The 21,605-nt window shown below is 45.4% G+C and overlaps 1 protein-coding gene across 2 annotated transcripts in view; it reads right to left on the reverse strand.

The window, feature by feature from the left end:
* The window catches only part of NRG3 (neuregulin 3), a 611,592-nt gene extending 593,310 nt beyond the window's left edge, over positions 1 to 18,282 (reverse strand). Inside the window, exon 1 of one of the 2 annotated variants that reach the window (XM_077930601.1) lies at positions 16,100 to 18,282. In XM_077930601.1, coding sequence (XP_077786727.1) covers positions 16,100 to 16,850 — 751 coding nt within the window. In that variant the 5' untranslated portion in view covers positions 16,851 to 18,282. The remainder of the gene's footprint in view (positions 1 to 16,099) is intronic. The other variant, XM_028729231.2, reaches the window with a different exon arrangement.
* Between the last annotated feature and the right edge of the window lie 3,323 nt (positions 18,283 to 21,605).

A 21,605-nucleotide genomic window follows, 5' to 3' on the forward strand; every position in this document is an offset into this window, starting at 1 on the left:
CACAGTTTTAGAGAGGGCATTAATTCTCCCCCTCCCAACGTAATATAAAAGGCGGGGGAGAGATCAGGATAACCGCACATACATAGCATAGCATAGGGGAAATCCATTAGTTGCTATTTGTTTAGTAGCTATTACTGGAAGAGTTCAATGTCAAACAGCTGGAATAATTTAGTGCTACTTTATTTGCAATTCTTAAGTCATTCATCCACAGACCTATTGTGATGGGGGTGCTGTTGTTTTTAGCATTATGTAGCCTTTCGGAGGGGCTTGTTCTTAAGATTTCCAAACAAATAAAAACAACTTAGATATTGTTTGTATCTAAGTTAAGCTCAGAGTAGATCCACTGAAATTAATGGATATGTTTTTAATTTAATTTAATATAATTTAACATATTAAATTAATTAATATGTTAGTTGTGTCTATTGTTTCCAATGGGTCTACTCTCTGAATAAGACTGACTTTGGATAATGCTATATATCAGTTACAAATAAATGGAACAGGAGTTCAATTAAAGGAAAGGGTAAGAAATAAATTTAAGGAAGGTTAAAAAATAAATGCAGGGAGGGGAGAGAAAGAAAAGCACCCTAATAAATGTATAGTAGTAACCCAGCTGAAGTTAATAAATATGTTCTGGTTTATAATTTAATGAAGCATAATTATCTCATGTACCATATTTTTCTGTCTATAAGACACACCCTATTTTGGGGGACTCAGATTTAAGAAAATGGGGGGAGATGGCCCAGAGTATAAGATACCCCCTAATTTTTGACATTATTTTTAGGGGGGGGGAAATCTAGTCTTATACACGGAAAAATACAGTATTTATTTCATAAAATTTATATACCACTTCTTCATAAAATTCCATTAAAGCAGTTTACTATCTGCATATGTAATGAAAGTTTACCCAAGTTTCAATTCTGTGCACACCTGTCTAAGTGAACTGCATGGGACTTCGTTCTGAGCAACTATTGTATGATTGGGCTGCAACTGAAAACTGAGCCAACCCAACATGCAAACACATCAGTCAGCCCCAAAGTCATTCTAAAGAAGAAACACATGTTGCAAAAGGCTTTGAAGGATGCAGTACATTTAAGGGCACACCTCCCATGGGATCTCTGTCAGAGAGGGTCAGTCCCTGCCCACCTTGCAGTGGCATGCTTTAGGCTCTCAAATTTCAGTGGCACCCTCTGCAATGCTAAAATTCGGTGCCGCATGCCTCTTGCGCTCTGTTCTACATCATTGTTGTATTGGCCTCTGTGGCACCGGTGCTCAGTGCGGCCGAACTGATCATGCTACCCTGAAACCGCCTCTGTTACCTTGTCAGAATGGAGGACAAGTTTTGTCTCACTACAACAGCCTCCTCAAGTGTAACTGTCATACACTTAAATGGAAGAACATAAAGTGTTACTCAGGGGCAATACTAAGGTACGGCCTAAATTTGTTCCCTGTGCCAGGTGGCCCCCCCTCCCCCGCTTCAAATGGAGCATGTACAGCTTCTCCACCCATGGCCAAATCTTGGGTTCTGTTTCTTGGTGATGATAAATTATGATGAAATACCAAGAATTGTCTTTTTAAAGGGAGAGATAATAAATTATATAGGTTTTTATTGCATGCAAAGAGTAGGAAAAGATTAGTGTTGCAGAATGCAAGGTCATTTTGAGACATCACAGTGCTACAGGATATAAATCATTCTAAATTGATTTCATTAAGATCCTGATTGTATCTTGGAAAACAGCAGCCCCCAGCTACCCTGCGTGTGTCTAAATCACCTCCAAATGGAATAGTGAAAAATAACCTTTGCTGTTCCCATAAAGAGACCACAGAAGACACTGCAAGAGAATCAGTCTGTCTTAGGTCAGCTGCTTTGCTTTACGAGTCCTGAGAATGATCCGATCTGTGAAAGAAGCTCACTGCTATTAATGCTAATTTAATGGTGTGCTATTATGCAGTGCTACAGCCCCTCTATCTGGTAACAGCCAGCAATCAAGCCTCCGTTTATAATGAGCTAGAAATCTAAAGTTTCAGAGGAGTGAGGGAGAACCAAACTGTTGTGAATTGTGTGTGGGGGTGTGTGTGTTTACACCCAACTGATTTCATGCCACTGAGATTTTAAAGAGAGAGAAAATGCATTATGTTAAAAGTGTCCCTTGAAGCTCAAGGAGATATTCCAATGCCTGCAGAGCTTTTGAAGACAACCATTTAGATCTGTCAGTACAACAAAGCCAAAAGGTAAGTTTTCAGTAACAGACACACATCTTGAGAGGGTTACTCATCACCATTAAAAATAATAACCAAGTTTCAAGGTCTTTAAACAAGTCATGGCTGGTGGATTAGGGAACCTCAAGTTGATGTGGACAAGGTCCTCTACTTTGACAAGGTCCTCTACTTTGGGTGTATCAATTTCCCCCTTTGTCTCATTCTTTTTCTTACTCACTAGAGTAAGGAGGTGCTCCTCAAGTGGGAGCTTTTGGGATAACAAAGAAAGGAAGGAAGGAAGGAAGGAAGGAAGGAAGGAAGGAAGGAAGGAAGGAAGGAAGGAAGAGGGGGGGAGAGAGAGAGAGAGAGAGAGAGAGAGAAAGCGAGAGAGAGAGAGAGAGAGAGAGAGAGAGAGAGAGAAGGGGGGCAGTATGTTGTCAGTCAGACCAATCTTGTACGGTGTTACTTAGAAAGAAGTGCCACTGAGCCTGATGCAGCCTTCTTCTAAGCAAGCAAGCAAGAAAGATCACTTGCTCCTAAATAAGTGTGCATAAAATTACAATCCTGTACACCAGGGGTAGGGAATTGTCACTTTGACTAGGGAGTGAGACTTCCCATGTGTCAGTAACTCAACATCACTTGACACAAGGTGATTTTCCAAGTGGGCCCGAACCTCAATGTTTAAAATCTCTGATAGAGGACAAGGATCCAGAGATCACGTTAAAGGTGGCCAAATTTTGCACGGTTGCCATAAAACTTAGGGAACAAGACTAAGGCATTAGAAGCAAATTATAGATAATATGGTAGAGATTAAGCCTTGAACCATATTTAAACTGCTGCCATAATTGTATTGTTTATCGTTATATTGATTGTTAATTTAAACTTAATTTTATTGTGTTTCTGATCTGTTTAGCACGGTATGTGAGTCTGGTCTGGGACCGTAATAAATTCAATTCAATTCAATTCAAAGGTGATTCAACTTCAGAGGGAGAATCCTCAGTCTTCCTTTGCAGGTGCAGCTTGAATTTGAGTTGAGCGGCGAAAGGATTTTGTTCCTTTGAAGTCGTGGCTCAAAATGCTGCAAGTTTGTTCCTCCCCGTTGCATATTCCGTTGCATTCTCCTGCCACTGTTCACATCAGAGTGGAGGAAGGGATGCCTTCACCTGTTTATTTCTTTCCACACACCAAGTGAAGATTCTTTCTGCACCCATGCTGTCATCAGCACATGCGCAAAAGTTGCCTGAAGTGTTCACACCACAAAAGAATGGCAGTTTCCATTTTGGAATCAGATGGAAGCTGATTTGAGGGAAGGTACACCAAAAAGGAGTATTTCTCCAAAAGCTATGGGATACAGGTGGACTGTGGCTAACATCATGTGAACCTGGCTTAAAAATACTTGTGGTGGGAACATGCTGGAGCCATAGGAAATGGTGATGTGAACACACCTTTAGAGCGCACTCCCAATTCCTCCTTTTCTATTTAGCCTCTTGGGTTTACCTTCTGGCACTTGACATCATAGCATGCGAATCAATGGACAGATGGGGATGGTTTGGGCTATACCACACTGAGGGCATTAGGCCCATGGGCTGCAGGTTCCCCAACACTACACACACTTCGCATGGAAATAAGTCCCATGGAACTCATCAGGACCTACCTTTGAATAAGTATGTATAGAACAATCAATTGGAGCAAAGTGCACTAGTGATTCAGGTGTGTAGACTGATGCTAAGAATTAAGGACAGGGTGCCTCTGAGCAAGTGGTTAGTGCCAGAACCAAGTTCATGAGCTCTTTCATGCAAAATTTCACTTCTGCTTCTCACCTAAGCACTGTGTTTCAGCAACTTAGTTTACAGGGACAAAGGTTTTTTTTTTTTGGTGTTGCTGTAATACAACTGTGTGTGGGGAGTGTGTGTGTATCAGAAATCCCTTGCCAGTCTCCCCCAAAATATCTACCAGTAGATCCCAACCTATCTTCTACCTACTTCTGCTCTATAATATACACAATTTGTTTGAGTCTTTGCTGTATATGGATTCTATATAATGCACACTATCTTATAAGTGGGTTTTAAAGAGACTTAAAATCCAAAAATTGGGAATTTTTGCACAAGTCCATCCATTGTCAAAGTACCCCACACACACACACACACACATGCACACATAGAAGCTCCATCTAAAGATAGGTTTGCCCCCATTCCCAGCAAGGAAAAGAAAACAGCTGGTGAAAATTTGCATAGATTAATTATTTAAAAGGAACATGTAACTATTTTGAGATTGTCCACTACATCGCATTGTGGGATAGGGCAGCCAGATGCAGAGTAGGAAAGTAGCTTCTGCACCTTTATAAGCTAAGCAAGCTACACAACTGAAATCCCTGCATCTATGCAACTATTAAAGGTACAGGGACTCTTTTCTTCTTTTGCATCAGGCCATCCTTATTCTGGAAGTACCAGGAATAAAACAACTGGCTGATAAAATGCCATCATGACTTAAATAAGAGATTGATAATATGTTTTGTCTACATAGTGCCCTTTTTGAGTGTATGAAACATTTCACATACATAATGTCAGCACCATGTCCCACTATTTTTGGAGATGTCCCACTATGTTACTGCAGATGGAAGGAGATGCTGAGCAATGTTACCTTGCCCAAATGCAGCCTAATCCTACGCATGCCTGCTTAGAGTAAGTCTCACTGAGTTCAATGGGGCTTACTCTCCCAAGCAGGTTTGTTTAGAATTGTAGTAGGCATAGAAATGCCATGGCAGAGATGAAATTTGAACTGGAGACTTCCTAGTTCACAGACAAGCTCTCTGAATGTGACCTACTGGCTCTCATTTCTAAATAGTCTCTCAGACCCAGATATTATGTTCTTAAGCCTTAAGAACTTCAGAGCAGTGAGATAGTAGGCAGCACTTCTGCCTCCTGGCGCGGGGCTCAAAAACGATCCATTTGCTTAACTTCCCCTTTCCTTCGATTGAATAAAGCAAAGATCCAAATACCTGCCCAAAGCAAGCACACCAAATGTTGCTATTTCAAATCTTGCCTGTTCCCTCACTGACCAAGCTTTGAAGGAGGGTTATGGCCTATATTGACCCTGGATTAAGGTGCTAATACTTATAAATGCCCCAAGGGTCTTGTGTTCCTATATCCCATTACTGTCTCTTCTGACCACCACCAGCAGCAGGTGAAGATAGTTCCTATCATCTGGTACCAGATCACCACCTCCTTTCCCAGATCACTATATTTTTGATGAAAATGCCAAGGATTCAACCTTGGTCTTCCTGCATACCCCAATGAGTTATCGTCCTTCCCTTGCTTGATGGTGGGGCAAATAAATGTCTTCCTGGTCACAGCAGACTGACAGCAGGGCGGGCAGGTTGGACACCAAGGAAATTGAGAGAGAGAGGTATGGTGACTGTGTGAAGTTTGCCAGCTTCTGTTTTCAAGTATCATTTCATCTGAATTTGGAATAAGCATTTCCAATGAAGTTTCTTTAAAAAAATAACAACATATGTAAGGACAAAGTGCCTCTGACTTATACGGTACACCCCCTCCCTTTAAAAAAACAACCCAAAGCGTGTGTGTGTGTGTGTGTGTGTTTGTATAAAACAAAATAAATAAAACATGACTCCTGACATAAACTTCCCCCCTTGTTTTTGCAGTTTTCTGTGCAGACAAATTAACAGAAAAGTAAATACTGGATAGGCTTGGCAACCCTTATTCTATCTATCTATCATCTATCTATCTATCTATCTATCTATCTATCTATCTATCTATCATCGATCTTATCTATCTATCTATCATCTATCTATCTATCTATCTATCTATCTATCTCTATCTATCTATCATCTATCTATCTATCATCTATCTATCTATCTATCTATCTATCTATCATCTATCTATCTATCTATATCTATCTATCTATCTATCTATCTATCTATCATCTATCTATCTATCATCTATCTATCTATCTATCTATCTATCTATCTATCTATCTATCTATCATCTATCTATCTATCTATCTATCTATCACATCCCACCTTTCTTTTGCCATAGAACTGAAGGGGGCATACAGCCCCCAGTGGTGCAATGGGTCAGTGCATCTGGCTGTTAATCAGAAAGTTGGTGGTTCAAAACCACCCAGGGATGGCCGTGGGAAGGATTCCTGCATTGCAAGGGGTTGGACTCAATGACCCTTGCAACTCTACAATTCTATGATTCTATGAGGTTCTGGCACAATCTCTTGTCCAAGTACTGAACACACTCTAACCTGCTTATTTCTGGCAAGGAGGTTGCATCATTTACCCTCAGACCCTACCCTGGGACAAAAGGCTTGGGACGCAGGTGGCGCTGTGGCGCTGTGGCGTAAACCACAGAGCCTAGGGCTTGCTGATCGGAAAGTTGGCGGTTCGAATCCCCACAATGGGGTGAGTTCCCATTGTTCAGTCCCAGCTCCTGCCCACCTAGCAGTTCGAAAGCTTGTCAAAGTGCAAGTAGATAAATAGGTACCACTCTGGCGGGAAGGTAAACGGCGTTTCCATGCACTGCTCTGGTTCGCCAGAAGCGGCTTAGTCATGTTGGCCACATGACCCAGAAAAACTGTCTGTGGACAAATGCCGGCTCCCTTGGCCAGTAAAGCGAGATGAGCGCGCAACACCAGAGTCGTCTGCGACTGGACCTAATGGTCAGGGGTACCTTTACCTTTTAGAGACATAGCCTCTGATTCAGTTGGAAAGTCCTGTTTCTAATCACTGCTGGCAAAGAATGGCCTTTAGCTGTCAACATGAAAGCACAGCAGAATCCTTCAGAGATATGACCCAAGTACAAGCAGTGTAGCTAATTATTCCACTTATTTGGCCAGAGCACCAAAGTACCACATTCTTGATAGAAGCTGGACTGTCTTAGGGCCAAACTAGGCCTGACACAGGAGATCTATACAGTATAACCTGACACCGCCCCCCTTTAAAATTCAATGCAGTTATGGTGAGGCCTCCAAATTCATTTGGAGCCAGGGGGGCAAAACAAATCTCTTTGCAGACTGTATATCACCCCCTGTTTTGTGTTCTCCATGCAGGAAAATTTACATAGACTTTTCCTCTGCAAGTAAGAAAGTAAATTAGGAGGCCTGTTTTTACCAGGAAAATGCTTTGCTGGCTGCTGCTCTGATCAAATTCAGAGGCCCCACAGTTGCATCCAGCCATCATGAAATACTCCATTTGTCTCCTGTGCTACATCTAGTTTGGTCATGAATGCATCATATATAAGTCCGAGTCAACTACCAGAGCTGCTAGTGGGGCGCCTTTAGGCACACATCTACTTGCAGAGGTCTTCATTGATGCCCACAGCATCCCCAGAGTCCTCCATTGGAATGAGGCTGGAAACTAACATTCTGCTGTAGCTAATTGAGTAGACTGCATCATGTGTTTGGTTGCAGTGTGCCTGTGGCAACCCCTGGTCTACTACACACAGTGGCGTAGCGTGGGGGGTGCAGGGGGGCGGCCGCACCGGGCACAACATCTGGGGGGGGGGGGCGCTCGCACTCGCAGCTCTCTGCCCCTACCTTGCTCACTCACTCTCTCTCACTGCAGTGCTGGCTGTGCAAATCCGATCCGAGCCGCCAGGTCGCCGCCCACTGTGGAGGGGGGGTGCCAGGCATGCAGTGTGGTGCGGAGAGAGAGCGAGGGACTATCTGGGGAGGGGGCACAAATGGGGAGGGGGCGCAAATTACTTGCCTTGCCCTGGGTGCTGACAACCCATGCTACGCCACTGACTACACAGCCAAGTTCCCCCCTCCCCAAGCCATTTCGCTGCCCCTAGTGACCACACAAGCTGAGATACATTCCCCAAGATGACATGTGGTGACTCAGGTGATGTCAGGATGTGGCCCAATACACGCTGCACCTTACCACCCTGTGTGCAGAGTGCAGAAGACCTTGGACAGCACCTCTTGGCATGTACAAAGCTTTATTGGTGTGTGTAAAAATATCCCTTTTCCACTTCAGTCCCCAGGGAGTCTGTGCAGACTGGTGGCCCCTGTACAGAGAACTGCTAACTGGCTGCCTAGGAAGGCCCTTTGCGAGAGGCATCCCTGGAGTGGGCCACGGCCTCAGGTACTAGTATTCTATTATTTTCACTGCAAGGCTTTTGGGAAGACCTCTGGAGAGCCACTGCCAGTCTGTATAGACAGTTTTGAGCCAGAGGCACCAAAGGTCTTCCAAAGGCAGCTTCTGGTTTCTGTTCCATTACCACCACCTCTGCCCTAACATGCCATATGGATATAACGCCCCAGGTACCAAAATGCCTTGGGCTTTCTAAAAGATTGCATTGTAGGTTCAGCTGCATACAAAAAGAGGGCAGCTCCACCTCTTGGTAAAGTGCCCTCTCATGGGTCTTCTTCAGCCTATTGGATGCATTATCTTCGGGAAAACTTTCCAAAGAGTGTATGCTAGTGATACACTGGATCAGGAGCAAAGGTGAGTGGAGCAATGAACACAAAATGTACCCTTGAAAAATATGCTAGCTTCTGCAGCCACCTATAGATCCCTCTCTATCCTTCATCCAAGGAAGCTAGAGGCATGATCAGCCTTCAAGGACACACCCCGGCCAAACAAAAAACACCCAAGGAGGGTTCAAAGCAAGGCTAGAAGGGGGTGTGGCCTGAGAAGAGGTGTGGCCTGGGGAGAATCCCAGAGGTCAGGTTTAGAGGGCCCCCAGGCCTGAGCTTCCCCAACACTGATGCAGAAGAATCCAGGTTTAATCACTGACATCTCTAGTTAAAAGTAGCTCATATTGAGGTAGATGAAGTGGTGGGTTGTTGTTGTTGTTGTTTGATGCAGCAGCATTGTCTGCTCATATGCAGATCAGTATTGTTTCAGACAAGAATTTCACTAATACATTTTCCAAGGAAGCAAGGTTCAACTCAGAATGGACTTCAGTATATATCTGGATGTGTGTCTATGAATTTAATTATTCTGGGGTTTTTTAAATAAAAAATTGCTTTACAGTAATTGTAATCCACTCTGTGTGTGTGTGTGTGTGTGTGTATACGTGTGTGTGTGTGTGTGTGTGTGTGTGTGTGTGTAATAAGAATTATAAAAAAAAAAAAAACAGCAGAAGGAGAGAAACATATTTCTGCTTAGATTTCCAGAATGTGTTAATAATTCCTTTGTATGCTCAGGGCCTAATCTGCTGTCCAATGAAATAAATGCCTTGGCTTCAGTTTGGTTGTGATCAAGGTCTCACCACACTGGTAAATGATGTGTCAACTGAACTGGGAAGTGTTTTATGGGCTGTGAAGAGAGCAGGCTTTCAGCAGTGTGCGCCTTCGCCTCTGAGGGGTTTACTGTCCATGTAAACCTGCTGCTGATCATTCCCCCTCAGCCCTGTCATCAATATTTTAAAATTAAATGTCTCATTAAAATACAACACTATCTCAATAAAACTCCCCTGAAATCAAAATATTAGATTCTTCCCCTCTCCCCTCAGAAATCCAAAAACCCAACCCTGATTTCTTGAACAGGTGGTATCACCATCAATATCATGCTTTATCTATGTAATAGTCATGTGTCAACATTCTCTCACTTGTCACACTCTTCAAAGCCCAACATGCCAACACACTATGGTGTTTCCAAGGCTCCACCACACATTCTAGCATAACACCAAGAAACAGAAGCAATGGCAGGGACAGACAGATGAAGGAAATGGAGATGGTGTCTGGTTCTGGACATAGTTGCAAAGAGGCAAAACTGATCCCAGACTGGGCTTCCCTGGGGGGCAGTCGTAACCTTACATCAGTGCACCCTTATACTTTATGCCATAATAAAATGAATGGTTCCTAGGTACTCCTGGGAGGCAAAAAACAAAACAAAAAACATTGCTCCTGGGGCTTCCCCACCAACCATGTTTCTGCCTCCATGCGCAAGAATCCCATGTGAGAGGAGGAGGGCAATGTGTCTATGTGCACTCTTTGCAAAACACCCACAGGGGCCTCTGCAATTTAATGGACTTCTTTCCACACACACACTTCTCATAATAATGATGAGCATTTACTAGCTGCACATAATTGATTGCAGTAGGTAAGCTTTATATTTCTGAATGAGAACGAGAAGGAAATTAAAGCAACCTCGGATAGCAGTTCAGGCTCATAGAAAGAGCTTTCTCTGTTCTATTTCTCAAAAGGGTATTGATTACAATTTCTGGAACATTGCTCTATTTTGGCTCTTCTGCATTATGTGATCCAGCTTTGGCTGCTCTTTGTTTCTGCTAGGCCATAAATTAATGCAAGAGGAAGCAGTTTCACTGCGCTGATGAATTCTTGCTGGAGACCTCGTCTGAGTATAATATTTCAGTTTTACATAGCAACAAAGTCACTGTAGAACCAAAAATATCAAAGGGGGGTGGACTCTAAGGCTATCAACTAGTTAGTTTCCTCAGTCAATTGACTGTCTTGCTTGTGTCTGATTAAACAGCATCATTAACAGATTAAATATTACATTATTATACCAACTGCAAGTGATCTTCTGAGGAACTGAAAGCAGATTACCGTTTCTCTCAACTAAATAATGCAGGCAAGTGCTTGGAAAATTAACTGCAGCACATCAATTGACTGAGGAGCTGCAGAGGCATATACTGTACGCAACAACAACAGCATAAAACAGGGGCGCTTCTAATTTCAATCCAGTAATCAATTTTTAATCTGCAGTGCATGAACCTGTCGATTTATATACTGATTTGATCAATGCTTTCAGCCCTAGAAGAGCATATATTATGGGGAGGAGGGAATCATTTCACTTTATAGTAGGAACTCTTAAAATAAGGTTAAAGGGGGTATGCTTTTCTTTTAGTTAATATGGTTTCTGGTTCAGGATATAGTTGGTTTCTGGTTCAGGATTAGTTCCCTATAATCCTGGAGTCCCCGGTCTTTGTTTTGTATTTTTAAATGCCAAGGCTCCCTTCAGTGGTTCAAGACACACCCTTTTGAGTTTCTCTCCCTTTTGCTGCACAGAAGATGGAAAATCATCACCACCTCTTCTATCAGAGTCTGCACTCTCATGCAAGGATGGGGAATCATTTGCCTTCCAGATGTTCTTGGACTTCAACTCCCACCACTCTTGACCATAAGCCATGCTGGCTGGGGCTGAAGTAAGTTATATTCCAACAACATCTGGAGAGCCACAGTTTCCTCACCTCTGTTCCATTTTTTGCAATCAGGGCAGATTTCCAGTCCTGTAACACTCCTACCCCACCCCATAAAATGGGACCAGTTGATGCTGAAATGCCAAGTTGTCACTGTGCAAATGGAATTCTCCTGTTCAGGAACTCTTATGGGGGGGGGGGGGAAATCCCTCACTGCTCTAGTCATTTTCCCCCCAGTATGACTATGTATGAATATGTTTCCTGTGTGAGGCTGCAAATGCTGGTCCTTTGAGAAGCTATTCTTCCAAGTCTGCTGCCCTCACCAAGCCTCCTGGCAAGGAAACATTGTATTAAAATTACAGTGGTACCTCTGGTTACGAACTTAATTTGTTCCAGAGGTCCGTTCTTAACCTGAAACTGTTCTTAACCTGAGGCACTTCTTTAGCTAATGGGGCCTCCTGCTGCCACCGTGCCGCCCGCGCACGATTTCTGTTCTCATCCTGAGGTAAAGTTCTTAACCCGAGGTACTACTTCCAGGTTAGTGGAGTCTGTACCCCAAAGTGTTTGTAACCTGAGGTGTTTTTAACCCGAGGTACCACTGTATTATAACACACTTCCAATACAAGATCTTTGATTAAACTTTGCTGCTCCATCCGGTTTGTACTGAGGGCAAGTGCTCCTACTGTTCAACCCTAGTGATGCTACTGCTACACTCCCAGCCTCTTGTTGCCATATACAAATGGGTGTATTGCCCTGAAAGAAACCAAAGCAACTACAGAGTCCATTGTTTGTCTGTTTTCATTCTTCACACCTACAATTCAGGTTTCCTTTATACAAATTTAATAAATAAATAAATAAAATTGTGGCAGCTTCCAACAACCTTGTGTCCTCCAGATATTGTTGGACTACAACTCCCATCAACCCCAGCCAGCGCAGGCCAGCAAGGAAGAGAGTTATGAGGAACAGTTGAGAGAATTTGGTATGTTTAGCCTGGTAAAGAGGAGATTGAAGGGAGATATGGAAGCCATCTTCAAACATCTAATGGGCTGTCATGTGGAGAATGTAGCAAGCTTGTTTTTGCCTGCTCTGGATGCTAGGACCTGAACCAATGGATTCAAGTTATAAGAAAGGAGATTCCGACTAAACATCAAGAAGAAATTTCTGACGGTAAAAGCTGTTTGACAGTGGAACAGACTCCCAAAAGAGGTGGTGGATTCTCCTTCCTTGGAGATTTTTAAGCAGAATTTGGGTGGCCATCTGACATGGATGCTTTAGTTGAGATTCCTGCATTGGAGGTGGTTGGACTAGATGTCCCTCGGGATCCCTTCCAATTCTACAATTCTATGTAGCCCTACAAATTCTGGAGGGAACAAGTTTGGCAAAGTCTTTGTTATTGTGGCCGGTGTCTCATTTTGAGTCACCTATGTGCTGAGGAATAAAATTAAAATAAGATTCTGAATTATCTCCAAGGGGGCTCATTGCATATGGGTCTTGCTTGTTTCTGCAGATAAAGAAGAGTGGATGACTCTGAGTAAATGATTGTTCATTGTTCATAACAGCTGTAAGAGAAAAAAGCTGAGGGGGGAGAAAATCCTTTTTAAAAAACCAGCAAAGGTCTCAAACATCACTCCACATGAATTCATATCAGGCACTCCGCTTTCAAAAACACCAGGAAGACATTCACAAGGCCTACCTACAATTCGATATCTCTGATGCTTGTATGCCACTTTAAACCACCACGGCTTCCCCTAGTGGATCCTGGGAAATGTGGTGCTGAGAATTCTGTGAGATATCCTGAACCTTACCCTTCCACAGCACTTACGTTTCCAAAAAAAAATTAGTAGTTAAACAGAGCATTGCATATTGCCTTTAGTGTGTGCCTTTCTCCCATCAAGACAGTCACACAAGAATTTGCTCAGCATTCTCTTATATATATATTCATATTCACACAATACTGTAGACCCAGTTTTTATATTTTATTGCTATTATTATTATTATTATTACTACTACTATTATCAAGAAACAGAGTCATAGGAAGAGCAGAAACAGACAGCTGAGTCCAGAAACTAATGTATTTGAATGTATTCCTTTTATCTACGTTTTCCCCCTTTCCTACAAAAGGCCTTAAAATGGAAGGGGGAGAATTGAGGATCAAAGCGAGTGAAAGATGTAGATATCAGGTCAGAAGGTTGAGCACCCACCAAGGAAAAATTACAGCATCACTTCCACTCTGTTCCCACTGTAACCTGATAGAAAGATTATGTGAAACAGAAAATTGTGCAGCTTTGGGGAGGGTGGGGGAGGGAGACGAATTCCACATGCCCTATAAATTCCAATCCTTTTTTATGTAATCTATTTAATCTCCCGTTAATGATAATCACAGGCTATCAATGTGCTCAAACAGGGTCAATTTCTGGTGGATTTGCACTTCTTATATTTTGTGCTTTAGCAAAGCTGCAGGGGGGCAGGGAAGAGCGAAGAGGGAGGGAACACAAAGGTCTAAACTCTGATTTAAACAGTTATATTAGCAAGATCTGGACCAAGGATTGCTTGCAAACATAAACAGTCCTTGAACATATGTGTGGCATGGTGTGTGTGTGTGTGTGTGTGTGTGTGTGTGTGTGTGTGTGTTAGAGAGAGAGAGAAAGAGAAAATGGGCTGGTTAGGGTGGGTAGTAGGTCCTGCCAGCTGACAGTCATCTATTAAGCAGGTTCTATAATCTAAGGACTCAGCAAGGTTAGAAAATCATAGTGGATTTACCAGTCTTCTTACAGATGGAGTTGGATTGGGGGAGGGAATTAGATGGGGGGGGGAATGGGCTGCAGGGTAGCATTTCCAAATTTCACAACATCCTGCCTGTCCAGCAGCAGACAATAAATGCATTTGGGAAATACCAGATAGGTTTCTGCTCTGAAGGAGCTTCAAACGCAAGAGGGGGCATAGCATGAAAAATCAGGCAGTCTCTGGAGGGAAGCAAGGAGAGGAGTGAGGAAGGTGTGTTTCTGCATTTCAGCTTCATTTTCTGTAAAGGAATGAAACCCTCCCCAAATCACAAAAAGGACACTAGCCAAATGCAACTTAACAACCTTCCAGCTGCCTCTTGCCTGTTGACCACAGGATATATTACCTCTCACTGACCATCTCATGTACTCTATCCTCTTGGGCTGATTCCCCCAGGTTAATTCCACACACACCCTTTGCTTGATTTCCTCAAACCATAGCATCCTTTGGCTCCCACATATTGCTCTTCAGCCTAGATTATGAGCAGCAAACAGCTTTAAAGGAATATTTGAGAAAGAACAAAGAGGAAACAAATTATTTAAATAAGAAAACCCATCAAATTGGGAAGAGAGTGCAGGGTAATAAAATTGGTTCAGAATGGGATTTACAGTGCAAGTCTATGTCTGCCTACTCAGAAGTAAGCTCTGCTGAGTTCTATGGAACTTACTCACTGGTAAGTACAGGATTCCCATCTTCATGTAGCAACCCAGCTTCTAGCTTGCTCTACCATATCAAAGAAGACAGACAAATACCCAGTTATGATCACAGGCCCTCCACTCCTTAAATAGTGGTACCCAGAAGTTGGCTGAGCAGAGAGAGAGGATTGTGATGATATTTGTCCTAGATAACCTTCACAAGAGAATGTACCCAATCCTCATTTTCAAATGAGAGGGGTGAGGAGAATGGATTGGGGTGTGTGTGTTAGTGCTGGAAACCAATAGCCTAGTAGTCCAATAAGAGGGGGGAGGAAAGATCCCCACCCATCCACCTATCTGCCTAGGAAATATCCCCCCCCCCACACACACTATATATATATATATATATCTCCTTCATAGATGCACTCGTTTGATGAGGCTGGAGCGAGCCTCACAGGAAGAGAAAGGCGACTTCCCTGAGCTGATGCATATATTCATGGGGTGTGCTCTCTCCTCCGTTCTCCTGAAATGGAATTGGGGCTCATTATTTTGCAATGGCGCAGCACCCTGGGGAAGGGACTGTGGATCACAGTTGGGCTGGAAAGCATTTCTTGTCTTGTCTTTTCTAAAGGTGGGAGGGGAATGGGAAGGTGAAGACAAACACACCAGCACAGAGGCGCACACCCCTTGTCAAACAATCCTGAGCACAACCTAGCCAAAGCTCCAGTCCAAAGCACTAGCTCTCAGTTTTAACTTCCTCTTCATCTCCTTATAAGCCACAGAACCATCAAGGTCAGCATTTTTCTCCCTCCAGCCCAGGCCGCTAACAAAAGCCCTTGAAAAGACCACTGGTGAGGTCCCCAAACCTGCTACATTCCTTTTTCCTCTTGAATTGGGTGTGTGCGTTGATTTTGCTTTGGAGGGTGGGGTAAGGCAAAGCCAGAAATGACGAGGTGGGGGTTGGCTCCTCTCTCTCTCTCTGTCTCTCTGTCTCTCTCTCTCTGTTGTCTTGTGAATGAATTCCACCTCCAAGGGCCCATTAGGAGAGTTACATCTCCATCAACATCACCATCACAAACATCCAAAAGAGGAGGGAATCTCTCCTGAAAGAATCCAGGCTGGAAGAAAAGCCCAGACAAACTTCAAGGAAGCCTGGATGCCTTTGGGTATTTGCACCAAGTTACAAGCACTCGAAATCAGGTCTAGAACAGAGACATTTTAACAGCACCCCACCCCCTCCATATATATATATACATAAAGAATCACCCAGACGCCAACAACCCGGATTCCAAAAAAGGGAAGGGGGAAGCCTTCCCCCTATTGACGCAAAGCAAGAAGTTTGGTCTCACTTACGGTATTTGGGGCTGGTGTTGGCCTCTGGCGTGGTGGTGGTGCTGGCCTCTTGGAAGGGGGATAAGGTCCAGGACGGAGCAGAGTCCTGAAGATAGGTCTTGTAGGAGGAGGTAGTGTATGCCGCAGTGGGCCAGATGGGCAGAGGCTGGGTCCCAGGGGTGCCAGGCGCAGGGCGGGAAATCAGGATGGTGGTGCTGAAAGGGACAGCGGTGGTGGTGGTGGCAAGGACGGTCGGGGGCGCGACCGTGTGGCGCGCCGTGGTGGATCTCGGCAGGCCGGCGCGGATCGGGCCCCGGGTGCCCGGGAAGCGGGTGGGCGCCTTGGTCATGGTGGTGAGGCGGGTACTTATCCGATTGGGTGTCCTCGACGTGGTGGTAGTGGCCGTGCTGGTGGTGGTGATGTCCACGCTTTTGGGCGGCGTGGTGGGCTGCTTGGAGAGGAAGAAGGGGTCCTGCTCGATGCCTTTGGAATCCATCAGCTCGGTGGGCACGTACTCCTTGACGGAGCCCACCACGATCCACTTGAGCAGCATCAGGCTGAGCCCCAAGCCCACGAAGCCGATGAAGAGGGGCACCACGCACAGCCACGTCTGCTGCCGGTTCCACACGATGCAGTCGCTGCAGCGCACCTCGCGGGCCGCCGGGTCGGCGCCCCCATCGCCGCCGCCGCCCGCGGGACCCCCGGCTCCGGCCGCCGCCCCCTCCTCGGCACCAGCTGCGGCACCCGGAGGAGAGGAGACCCCTTCGCTCATCCTCCTAGGGGCCTGGCACACCCTCCCCCCGGGGAAAGAAAAGGCATCGGGGGGGAGCGAGAAGCATGCGGAGCAAAGGCGGCGAGGGAGGGGGCGCGCAAAGGCGAGAAAGAGAGCGAGCGAGCCACAGAGGGAGGGAGGGAGGGGTGGGGAGGGAGAAAGAAGAAGATCCCACAGAACGGAGGGGGAAGCTGCCGTCAGTTACCGAAAGGACATTTCCCCATTCAACCTAGAGCTCTGTAACCCCCCCGCCATCACATATACATCCACACGCATTCACACAACCGCTGCTGAATCAGCTGGAATGGCCGAGCTCTCCCCATCCTCCAGCAGTGCTGAAGTAGCCTCCTTTTTTACCTTCGATTCCCCCCCCTCTTACCCCCCCCCCCCAAAATGAGGAATCCGCGGCGCTTCTTCCCGCACGAACCCAAAACAGCAGTCCCCAAAAATCCACCTCCTTCGATGGTGATGATGATGATCCTTGGGTGCTGGGGCTGGTGTGGTGCTTTTTCTGTCTCCCCCTTCTCGTTCCTAGCCCAGAGATCCGCATTCAGCAACAATCACGAAACCCATTTCTCCATACGGAAGCGGGAGTGGGAAAAACAAGCTCCTCTGGCTCCTGGTTTTGGGTGATGATGTTGAAGATGCCCCCCTTTCCACCCCACCCCCCAAGCAGAAGCAGCGGCGGCTGGAGCAGCAGCGGCGACATTCCTCGGCTGCTGGGCTTTCTTTCCTTCTTTCCCCCCCCCTGCCCCCCCACCTCCTTCTCCTCCTCCTCCCCGAAGCGACGGAGCAGCAAACTGCACCTGTTATTCAGCAGCCCTGCAGCCAACCCTTGGACAGCACTTTAAAGCGGAGAGACCAATCCGAAGGCAGCGCGGAGGGAAAGGAGAGCGAGCAAGCGAGCGAGCCGAGGCGCAGACGCGGCGGGAGAACCGGGAGCCGCTGCCGCCGCCGCCACCACCAGCCCGGCATTGCTGACAAGTCCAAGGCGACATCCAAACTGGATCCGGATCCGGGAGGGGGGAAATAATCATTAAAACAAAGCTACTCAATCAAAGGAGCTTCCAGCAGTTACATGAAGCGGGGAAAGGGGGTGGCTAAGGCGGAGGGGTGGGGAAAATCACACATACTGTACACCAAAAATATATATTCCTTATTGGGAATAACAATCCTGCCGAGGGAGGCGGCCAGGACTGTTCCGCGCGGGTCTCGGCGCCCCCTTTGGCCGGGCAGGCAGCCCTCTTTCCCGGAGGCTGAGTGCTCCTATTGCAGCATGTTGGGGGTGCGGGAGAGGCTGGTGCGCTGAGAGTAGGGGGGCGGTGGCGAGGATGCCGCCTCCCCGTGGCCAAGCCTCGGGGTGGTTTCTTTATTGCGCACAAAGATAGCGGAACGATCCGGGCAACCCCCCTTCGGAGTGGGAGGGGGGAGATCCGGTAAGGAGTGGGGTGGGTAGGTGGATGGGTGGGTGGGCAGCCGCCGCCGCTGCCTGGTCGGTTCCGGAGCGGCTGGCGTTCCGGGCGAGTCTTGCACTCCTACTGCGGCTGCATGCCCAAAGAGGCGCGCGGGTGCGCGGAGACGGGGAGGAGCCAGCAGGGCGCGGCGGCGGCGGATACACCTCTGGCGCGGAATGCCTGCCCGAGCGGGTGGCTCGAGCGCCGGGTCCGGGACTCGTAAAGGCGCATGGACTATCGTTGCAAGGACTAGTTGCTGTAGACAGGCTTGGGAAGGTGAAAAGAAAAAGAAGGAAAGAACCAAGTGATAACGCAGAGTTCACTGGGGCAACTCACTAGGCAACAGGGGTGCCAACTTGAATAAAATATTGGGGGGGGGGGAGGTAAGCCCTACCCCACACAATCGATCACAAGACACGGTGCGCACAGATCATTTGAATGGCAATACCCATCAACTTTGGGGGTGGGGCCCCCGCAAATATTTTCTTGGGGAGGGGGCAAAGGACCTCAGCCCCTAGGAGTTGGCTCCTATGCTAGGCAAGCCGCTAGCTCTCTTTGCCCCCGTTTCTTGCTTTAGCTGAGATTCCTAGATTGCAGGGGGTGGAATAGATGATCCTTGGGGTCCCTTCCAACTCTACCATTGTAGGATTCATCTGCAAGGTAGGGATGGGCATAGCGAGTGATTTCCTTTGCTGGGACGTTGTGAAAGATTACCATAGAAAGGTATCAAGTATTTATGTTACTACCGCCTACAAGGTCGCCTAAAAAAGAAAGCAAAGACCTGTAGGATCAGACCATCCAGTCCAGTACCCTGCCTCCAAGAGCCAAATGTTTATGGGAAGCTCATAAACAGGAAAGGAGGGAAGAGCGTTTCCCCCATTCATTCTTATGCCCCAGCTTCAGAACACGGAGATTCCATTTAGCAACCGGAACTAATGGTCATTAATCTCCATGGCTACTTCTTTTTAAAAGCCATCTAAAAGGTCTTAAAAGACTGTGGCATTGACTTCCATAAGTTAGTCCTATGCTGTGTGAAACAGAGGGTGGTATTCAAGTTGGTTTTACTCACAGTAGACCCACTAAAATTAAGGAACCTTACAGGGCTCACCCACACCTCTATCCTGTGATCTCTAGGCATATGGGTTCTAGAGGTTTTTCTTTACTCCCACTACTTTCCCCCAGGGAAACACACTGTTTACAGCTGAATCGCGAGAATAGCATTAATCGTGATTTCTGTGGATTTGTCACTGGGCAAATGGAAGAGTTGATGAACCCTTAGTCATGTTCATGAATTTCAGTGGTTCTAGTCTGAGTAAAGCTTGGTTGAATGCCACCCAGCACTTCCTTTTGCCTGTTCTGCATTATCTTAAGAGGTCTAGTTTTACAAGGAAAAACTTCCTCTATCCACTATCAGCACACCATTCATAATTTTATAGTGTGTCCTCCTTCCATTGTCTCCTCCACTCTAAACTAAAAGTCCCAAATGATGTAGGCTTTTGGCACAGGACATATATTCCCACCCCAAATAATTTAGGTTGCCAGATTTGGCACCTTTCCTAGCTCCAGTGTATCTCTTTGAATATGAATTAATAAAATTGTACACGCTATTCCAAAGGTGGGTTTACCATAGATTTCTATAAAAGCATTACAATACTGGCAGTTTTATTTTCGGACAGTTCCCAGAGCTTGCCCTTTTCGCTGTCATTGCACCCTGAGGCTGTGTACACATTACACAGTTACACACTCCTTATCCAGTGCACTCCCACTGCTGGTGTTTGAGGATGAGTACATACTGCATTAGCCACAATCCATATCTATCCTGTATTATCTTGAGAAATAATATTATTTGGTATGCTTTTCTTCAAACCAGCTTTCATCACATTTGTAAACACAAGCCATATTCACTTCACAATTAACTTGAGAGGTGTGCATTTAAGACAGCCATTGCACATGTGCAGATGGCAGCTTCACAAATGGTTCAGGGGTGGGGTTGTAGGCATGGGGGAGCCACACAGGTCCTGTGCATCAGGCTAAGACACCCCCATTCCCTTTTCTAGTGTGTACAACAATGTGCAAATGAAACTTGAAATGCAGCAGGGGAAACAGCCTCACTTGGTTTTAAGCCGCTAATGTGTATATAGCCAGATTTGTTGTTGTTTTATAGCTCTCCACTATAACGTGGTACTCAGCACTGAGCTTGGGAGATAAAGAGCTCTGTCTGCTCTTCAGAGATCATTCTCTAGAAATCAGGCAGAGTGTTTAATCTCCTGATATAAGCACTGAGCACCACAGTAATATTATGGGGCTAGTCTTCCCATGGCTTTCCAAGCCAGATCTGTGTGTCCTTTCATCTTGAAACCACTATGTTTGCATTTGGTGAGGAACATGGTCAAAAACTTTATCTAAGTCCAAGAATATATCTACAGATGACCCCATCTAAGTGCTGGCTGATACTTTAAAAAAAAAAAATCCAGAAAATGTGATGAAGCCAGGCTGATTCATCCTCAGCAATGCTTGTTCTTCTATACATTGAACAATTCTGCCTTTGATAATGCTTTCTACGAATCAATGTACCACTAGTAAGGTGGACAGTTCTGTTATTTCCAGATCCCCTCTAGGTCTCTTTTAAAAAAGAAAAGAAAAAAAGTAAAAAAGTATGACATTGGTTAACCTCTAATCCTTTGGTAAAGAGGCTGATTTTAATGATGTGCATTTTTTTGTTAAAACTGAAGCAATTTCCTCTCTGAGTTCTTTAAGAGCTCTTCACTGAATGCCATCTGTCCTCTGTGATTTTTAATTTGCACTTTGTCAGTTAGCTTTAGAACTTTATCATTTGTCACTTCTTTCTGACACTTCCTCAGATGCCCCTGCTCAAATACAGCACTTCAGACATGGCAGTCTGTCCATCATCTTCCATGGTGAGCACCAATGCAGCTTGCCTGCAGTTCTCTTTCAGCCTTTGGTACTGCTTTCAGTCCATTGTCTTCTGAATATCCTACTACCTCCTTAGCTAATTTACTGCTCTTGTTTTTAAAGAAATGCTTGTGGTTTTTGCCTTTAACAATTTCCTCTTCAAATACTTTCTTTGCTTTGTGTGCCATCAATTTGCATTTGTTTTGATGCTCTTTTTGAGTTTTGCATTTGAGCAAAACTTCAACCTCTTAAAATAACTTGCTGTTTAGTGTCAGACAATGCCCCCTGCCCAAACAAAGCACCTCTCACTACCTAGAGGATACAGATGGTGAAGAAACATAGGATGTTCATTTTTTGGTGGGGAGGAGGACAGTACTTTCTCTTGGTC

The sequence above is a fragment of the Podarcis muralis genome, chromosome 6 (assembly GCF_964188315.1).
Source record: "Podarcis muralis chromosome 6, rPodMur119.hap1.1, whole genome shotgun sequence".
Lineage (NCBI taxonomy): Eukaryota > Metazoa > Chordata > Lepidosauria > Squamata > Lacertidae > Podarcis > Podarcis muralis.